This window comes from Bombus vancouverensis, chromosome 5, assembly GCF_051014615.1.
Source record: "Bombus vancouverensis nearcticus chromosome 5, iyBomVanc1_principal, whole genome shotgun sequence".
NCBI lineage: Eukaryota > Metazoa > Arthropoda > Insecta > Hymenoptera > Apidae > Bombus > Bombus vancouverensis.
This window is the reverse complement of record NC_134915.1, coordinates 8788054-8796285: the sequence shown is the minus strand read 5'-3', so window position 1 is coordinate 8796285 and position 8232 is coordinate 8788054. Positions and strand designations below refer to the sequence as shown.

At 49.0% G+C, this 8232-nt stretch overlaps 1 protein-coding gene across 1 annotated transcript; it reads right to left on the bottom strand.

Moving 5' to 3' along the window:
- Positions 1 to 229: 229 nt before the first annotated feature.
- Positions 230 to 7368, bottom strand: LOC117160500 (toll-like receptor Tollo). The gene has a single exon (XM_033341272.2). The coding sequence runs from the start codon at positions 6743 to 6745 to the stop codon at positions 2816 to 2818; it is 3930 nt and encodes a 1309-aa protein (XP_033197163.1). The 5' UTR covers positions 6746 to 7368; the 3' UTR covers positions 230 to 2815.
- Positions 7369 to 8232: the final 864 nt, after the last annotated feature.

Sequence of the window (8232 nt, the reverse complement as noted above, 5' to 3'; positions counted from 1 at the left end):
GGGATAGAGAAAAGCGATCAGAAGGCGAGCAACTTGGTGAAAAGAGGAGCCACGTTCGACGAGGGGAGAAAGCTATTAGTGTCGGACGAATTAAAACGAGTTCGCGAAGGACGTCAAAGTTCGGGGCTTTCCTCCGATGGAAAACTTTCGAGTTAGCCGCGTTCACTGACCCGAACACGGTTTCTCACGGGCGAAGTGACAAGGGAACAAAAGAATATTCTTCCTTCACTTATATTTTTTTTTACAAAACAAACGTGTTTATTTCTCATGGTTCTTTGCTGAAATGGAAAGTGGCAATTAATTTAATAATCACGTAACAGATCGTGAATACAATATACATATATATATATAATATATATGCGTGATCCGATGAGCGTATTTACAACAATACAATACAATTAATAAATCCGCAAATTCCTTGAAGAGAGTGGAGAAATTTTCTCCCGTTTAAGAGACCAGTTTAATAGCCCTATATATAGGTACAAGTGCCTGGCCACTTTGATGTGCTCGAGAAGTGTGCGTGAAGTTATTTACAACGTTAGATTATACACAAGTATTTACAGGAGGTATTCACTTACAGACTAATAAGCGTTTGGCGACCGTTGCTTTTTCTCGCAAAAGACAGTCGTGAATCTTAGGAACGAGGTGTGTCTCGCTAGACGTCTCCTGTCTTTTCCTCTTTTTTCCCTTTTATTTTCTCTTTTTTTATTTTCACACTCTCTCATCTCCTCCTCGATCCATGTACCAACTAACTTCTCTTTTTCTTCTCTTTATTCTTTTTCGGACACGCGCTTCTAAGAGACGATATCTTTCGTTAATGCTCCCACACATTCGTTTAAATTCCTTTCTCTCTAGCTAACGAATTGACGAACGAACGACAGGAATGAGAACTAGGGGTGTGCCGACTCCGTCTCCCGAGAGCGGGGGAAAAAATATACAATTAGTACGAAGAAGAGCGCGCCCCGGGATCACGGAGCACACACGCGACACGTACGACACGTATCGTTCTCGTCTTTTCTCTCTTTCATTTCCGATCGGTGTACGGGCCGCTTCGAACGCTTCGATGATCCTGTAGCTACCAACTCGATCGCGTTCCCGAGCGCTCTTTTACGGGAAGAAAGGGAGAAAAATATAAAATACACCGTATTGGAAGAAAAACGCTTGATCGCTGAAGTAAACGTACAGTCCTCGGAAATAAAAATTAATCTGGAACTAAATACGAGCGTATCCATCGCTTTTGAGAAATACGAAGCTACCACGATGGTTTTACGTGTTTTTCACGAGAATGGGGTGAATTATATTTTACATCGTGCATGGAGAAATTTATACGAGAAATAGAAATCTTTGAGTAGCTTTAATTCTCCCCACTCTCGTGTTCGTTAAATCGTAAACAAAGGTTATCGAAGAACGTCGAAATAACTAGATTACGATTTTTAAAGAAACGAAAGTATCGTCAAAAAATAAAAAGAACGTCACGAACTTTTGTCGATTAATAATTTACGAATCTTCTAATCATTCGGAGAAAAGTATATATCTCTCGATAAAAACCATCGTAATAGCCTCTGAGAGACACATAATCTCGCAATTTTCTCGTAAAACAAAATCACATACTTCAAAACGAAAACATATTGATCCTTAACAAAAACGTATCATATCGCAATCGTCGAAGGGTCGTAAAACAAACGAAATCACAGAACTTGGTCGGCTAAATCGCGAACGAATGGAAAATAAATAACAACGTACGTGAGAAAAAAAGGTGAAAACTCGCGATCGATCGAGGTGCACGGTGAAATCGGTGGATGCTAGTCTGACGAAGCGGCACGGCCGGTGAGAGTTATTTTTCAAGCGTGATCGAAACTCTCGACGTCACGAAAGCCCCGATGACGAGAAGAATTTCGAGGCCTGGCCTTTTCTTCGCTCGCTTTCAGAAATCGAAGGATGCACGCGAAGACGAATCCTGAACGAGGTGGTCGTGCAACAACGAAGAAGAATTTCTATAATCTACTTCGAATCTCTGGGGTTGCGTTTAATTTAATACTTTTTTTTTTTGTCAGTGTGTCTGTTTCATCTTAGGCCCTAAAGGAATGACGAGAACAATAATTACATTCTATGTCCTCATTGACTGCCATATTTTTTTTCTTTTTTTATCACCTAAAGCTCTTACTCTTTTCGCTTCGTACACATACACATATATCCGAAAAATGTTCGTCGTAAAGAGAAAAAATTCTGTATTTTGAATTCCTCCTCTCTAGTACGAAAAAATAATGACTCGATCACGTGTGCGTTCCCTGTTACAAAGGAACCTGTATCAAATAAACCTGGCTCTCTTGATTTTATCGACATTCGCGTTCGTACTCGTCGAGGTAAACGAAAAGGTTCGAGGCCGCCTCGCGTCCTATGGAAAACACTTTCTCGCGAGGCGATACTCCCGATACCGACGTCCAACCCCGACCCCGAAACCCCTGCATAAACGATCCTCCTCGCTCGTTCCGTAACACGGAACACGGAAACCCGAGGAAGATCCCTAATCAACCGATTCTAGTGGAAGAGCAAACAGAGCGACGCCGGACGAATCGTCGCGTGTACGCCATCGCGTCGGTCCATCGCGAACGAAACTGTACAAATATCCTACCGCAACATACGTTCTCTCATTCTCTCTCTGTTCCTTTCATTTCCTATTTTTCTTTCTCTCCTTGTTCCACTCTCATTCCCATTCCTAGAGCGAATTTTTTACAATCGCAGACTCCATCAGAGTCCAGCCTCTGACACGGTGAATCGTGGATCGTCGCGCGACGGACGACGAGGACCGTCTATACTAGACGAAATAAGTACGAGGATTGGCTGGATGCGTCAAGACCTCACCAGGAGGTGCAGTGGGCACCGGTGGTTCCGGTATGGTGCTGTAAAGATGGCTGCCCCTCGAGGACAGGCTCGCCGGCCGCGCGTTTCCGGTGTGCAACGCGCTGTAACCGCCGTGCTGATGTTGATGCTGATGCTGATGTTCCGCGCCGCTGTCCTCGTCCTCCGTTCTGCTGGACGCCGAGCTGACATAGGTGGACTGCGTGGGCGTTGGCGTGGGTGCGTGCACCGGTGCGACCAAAACGCCATTAGGCTTGGTCCATACGTCGCCAGCGGACGGCGCGGCGGTGTAACGCGCCGGTTTGCGATTTCGGTCGTTCACCTTCTTGCTGTCTCGCCTTTTGCCCACGGAATCGGGCATGGCGAACCGTAGTTTCTCCCAGAACCTCTTCTCGCCCCACATGACGACCGTGCAGGTTTGAAGCAGCAGCTGGAATTCGGGATCACGGGCAGGAGCTTCCGTGGCCAGAAGAATGACCACGCGTCTTTTCCTCGAGCTGGGTCTGATGTTCTCCAGCGCGGTCCTCAAGGCAGCACGAAATTCCGTATGCTGCCATTCATTTGCCAAGAACACCGGCGAGAAAATGATAACGACGCGTCTGGCTGCCGCCGCAGCCGGTGGTACAGCTTCTTGCGGCCTGGCCGGTGGCAAATCTCGCCAGTGAAGACAAAGAGCCAAGCCAGACTGTTCCAATTCCGCGGCCAAGAATCTGGAGACAAAATCCTCGTCTCTCTCGCTGTAGACTATGTAGCCGTCGTAAAGGCGATCCCTTTCTTCGTCCGGCGGCGTGGTCATTTTTCCAAGGCGGAGACCGTAACGTGCGTGTGCCCAGAGACGCACGTCCTGGCGAAAAGCGAAGGCGAGCGCGACGAACAGGCAAATGGCGATCACAACCACCAAGGCGCCCGCTAAAAGCGGCACAAAGTTGCCACCTAGCAAAGGGATTTCCTGAATGCCACGGCTGACGGCCTCTGTAGACGGATCGCCGCAACGCTTCATAGCCTGCGCCAGAGTCTCGGCGCCGTCGCGGCAGTACATCTTCTCGGGATCCCCACGATGCTCGGCTAGCCAGCCGCGCAATTTAGCAGCGCTGCCGCATTCGCAGCTCCAAGCGTTACCCTCCAAAGCGACCCGCGTGCTATCCCCGACGCTGGGCAATGCTTCCCATGGCCTGAAGTTGACGATTCGATTGCTGTCCAATCTTAACACCTCGAGATTCTTCATTTTTTTGAAGGTCGTGTTGCCCACGGTCGCGATCGCGTTGTGATCCAGATAGAGCTCGGACATGCGTTCCAGCTGATCGAACTCGAAGCCACGCAGCTCACGTAGCGCATTGTCCTCGAGGTGAAGGACGCGCAACGCACCCACACCGTTGAACGTGAAATTATGAATCGCCGATATGCCGCTGTTGTTCAGGAACAGTACCTCCAATCTGCGTTTTCCGATGAACACGTGGCTACCCAAGTCGCCGAGCTCGTTCCCATCCAGATAGATCTCGGTCGCGTCCATAGGTATCCTTTCAGGAACGTGTTTGTAACCGGCGTTCGAGCAGTCCACCACGTTGCTCGACCAGCTGTGGTCGTGATAGCACGAACAATTGTCCGGGCAGGTCATCTCGCAGTCGCACGCGTCGAAGTCACAACAATGGCACAGGGCGAAACAATGCGCCACGTATTGACAGAGGAAGTCCTTCGGTTTCAGCGACAGTAGAGGCCTTCGCGGTGTCGCGCGCGCGTGAACCATTTCGCACGTGACCGAATCGAGGTCCATCACTCGAGGATGCTGTCGAAGACGCGCCATTTCGTTGATTCTTGGTAACCATTCCATGGAACAGTTACACAGAATAGGATTATTTCCGATATAAAACTGTGGCAATTCTACGTCCTCTGGTACTGTCTGCAACGCTATGGCGGCCACGTCCAGGCTTCTTATCTCGTTCTCGTACAATACGACTTTCTCCAAGCTCCTCTTCTGAAGAAAAGTTCCAGGGACGATCGAGCGTATTTTGTTGTTGTTCAGGACCAACGTCTCCACGCTATCAGGCACGTTCGCATCAGCGATCTCGACGATTTGGTTGTAACTCGCGTCCAGCAACTTTATACGCAGCGTATTCCTAACCGCGTAATAATTCCCAAGCTCGCTTATCTGATTCGCGTGTATGTCCAACCACTCTATACTGCTCGGCAGATGACTGTAGTCGAACCATAGCAACTTATTGTCCGACACGTTCAGCCAGACCAGGGTCGTGAGGCTGGTAAACGCGCCGCGAATCTCGGTTAGCTGGTTCCCGTCCAATCTAATAGCGCGCAACACCGGGTTGTTCGCGAACGCGCTCTGCTCCACGTGACGGATGTAATTGTTCGCCAGATTTAACACTTGCAGCGCGGGCAACGCGGCGAACGCCTCGCGCGACACGTTCTCCAGTTTGTTGTCTACCAGCCGTAGTCCATACAGTTCGCTCAACCCGTCGAACGAGTCATTGTCGATTCTGGACACGTGGTTTTTGCCAAGGTCAAGAGTCTTCAGCGAGCGGAGCACGCGAACCGCGTACGGGATCTCCGTTAGATAATTTCCTCGAAGAGAAAGATCCTGCAGGCCGGTTAGATTATCGAACACGTGACGATGAAGCGTTCTGAGTTTATTCGTATCCAGAAAGAGCTGATTCAGAGTGGTCAAACCTATCGTATGTGCTGGATCGAATCTCGCTATGCGATTGTGCGAAAGAGTCAATGAGTGCAAATTCGTCAGGGAGCCGAAACATCCATCTACCAGTGTTTCGATATCGTTGTGCTCGAGTTTTAGAATTTGAAGGCTGTATAAACCCTTGAACACGTGTGCGTCGATCCTCGTAAGCGCGTTAAAAGACAGATCCAAAATGACGAGTCGAACGAGTCTGGAAAATGTGTCTCTGTTAACCCAGCGATTCGTCAATTCGTTGCTGTTTAAATCCAGTATCTGCAGTTCGACCAGATTGTCTAATAAGCCCGGCGCTAATACCGCCAGCGAATTATTGCTAAGTATCAGCTCCCTTAATTCCTTCGTTCGTGAGAATAATTCCGGCGGCAATGCTACCAGACGGTTGCTGGACATGTTGAGCGAGTGTAGCGCGGTCAATCCAGCCAGAGCGTGATCACCCACGGCTGTGATCACGTTCTCCTGCAGCTTCAACACCGTTAGGCTGCGCAGATTGCTCAGAGCTCGATCATGCAGGGTGCTGAGATCGTTGTTGCTGAGATCGAGCACCTCGAGACTAGGCGTACACGACTCGACCAAATCGGAGAAGCCCAGGGAAACGATGTCCTGTAACTTGTTGCGCGTCAAGTTCAATGTAGCGAGGCTCTGCACCGGGCAGAGCAATTCAGACGGCAGTGTCCACAGATTGTTATCAGCCAGATCTAAATGCTGTAGATACGTTAAGCTACGAAGAGAATCCCTGTGTAGCTCTAAAGTCATCGCCGACCAATCTCCGTTGTGCGTTCTCACGGACAACGTGCGTAAGTTGTGCGCGGACGCGAAAACACCGCCTGGCAGATATCGGATCTTGCAATAATCCACGCGAAGCTTCTCCAAACGAGGCAGAGGGGAGAAGAAACCGTGCGGCCCGTCTATCTGGCTCTCGAAGAACAACACGTCACTGCATTCCAAGGCCAAAGAACTGATCGAGTCCACTTGAATGGCCGAGAGATTGCCAATTAGGCTGGGCACGTTGGCGATAGTTCTAACCCTACAGGCCAGAGCTTTTTCCCCATCCTCTCCGTCCTTTTTCCACTCGCAGCCGGTCGGTGCCTCGAGACTGGTGATGCTGCGGCCGTGTATCGTTCCAGCGTTGAAAAACAGCGACCAGACGATCCCCAACATCGCCAAACGAAGCCGTGTCGACTCCATAGTCGAGCAATTGTCGCACGCGCGTCGTTACTCGCAACAGCTCGCAAACTGACTCGCCTCCGTCGCGTGAGTCGCGTAAGCCAATCGTCGTAACGTTGCACTCCGGTCGTCACGCACTCATAGTCACTCTGTCACGGCACCACTTCTGTTCGAGCCGATTCGGATACGCGTTACACGCCGTTTTCCCCTTTCCCGATAAACAGCAGTGGAAACTTTCGAGATAATCTTTGACGATATCGTCAATAGCGCGTAGCAGAGATTTCACTGATCGACGAGACAAGGACACTAAAATAAGAGAACGGATAATCCCCAATAACGATGTTGTTCGACCTGCGAATAAAATAAACACCGAACGATCATAACCACTGACTGACACAAACTTTGATATTCCTCGATCACTTGTATATTTTATACGTTGTCACGGTTACTACTTATCTCAAAAGGCGACTGCGGTTAAAAATAAGATCGTTTAAAAGTAAGACCGAACTTCGTGAGAAACTACGTGTGCACAATGGTACGAAGTACAATCGGAGAGTGGAGAACGTGACAACGTTCCTCCAAGAACGTCCGACAGCAACTGACTTCGACTCCGAATCCCTATTCCATCGACGGTCACGCACCCTGCATGACTGCCGGCGTGCAGCAACCCCCCACTCCTCTCCCCACCACTGGCCAATTTTGCCTCCACCACCCTCTGTATATATCCCTCCAACGGTCCCCACTGAATTCCCTCCCGTTGAATACGAATATACGCTATAGTAGTAACGCCCGACTCACTCTCTCTCTCTCTCTCACTCTCTCTCTCACTCTCTCACTCTCTCTCTTTCTCGTTCTCTCTGCGTAACACACACAGATGTATCCAAAGAGAAAGGAACAAGTATACACAAAGGAGTAAGCGTGCTAGCGTTTTACGCCACGGGCGGCTGCCTCGTTGCGAAGATGCAACAAACCAGCTGACTGACAACGCTACTTACTAGGTAAACACGAAACTGGTTCCTAGGCGTACGAGCGCGCATTTATCAAGCGGCTTCTCTCCCCGTCTTCGAGGGTTCCCTCCCCCACCCACGGACCTTTCTTGCCTTCACCGGGGTTGTCGGTGCTTAATAAGCGACGAGCAGCGTCGTGTTCCTTTGCATTCGACCGGACAACCCCTGTGATTTGTTGTCTATGGGCTCTACCGCTGATTTGTACACGCGTCCTCTGCTTCCGGTACACAGGATGGGAGAAGAGGCAAGTCTTTCTGGTTGGAAGTTTGTTTGGAAATTCTCCCGGCAGAAGGACGAGAAGTCATGCTTTGAATTTTATTCTTCTCGAGAGCTTGAGGGTTAAACTGTTGGTTTGGGATGGATAACGTTGGGGGATGTTGAGAATTTTATTGAAAATTTTCAGAGAGTTGCTGGACTTTCTGCATTTAGGTTAGACACCAAAGAATATTTTGTTAGTTTAATGATTTAGTCAAAATGTTTTTATAGCAGTCTAATTAAAAA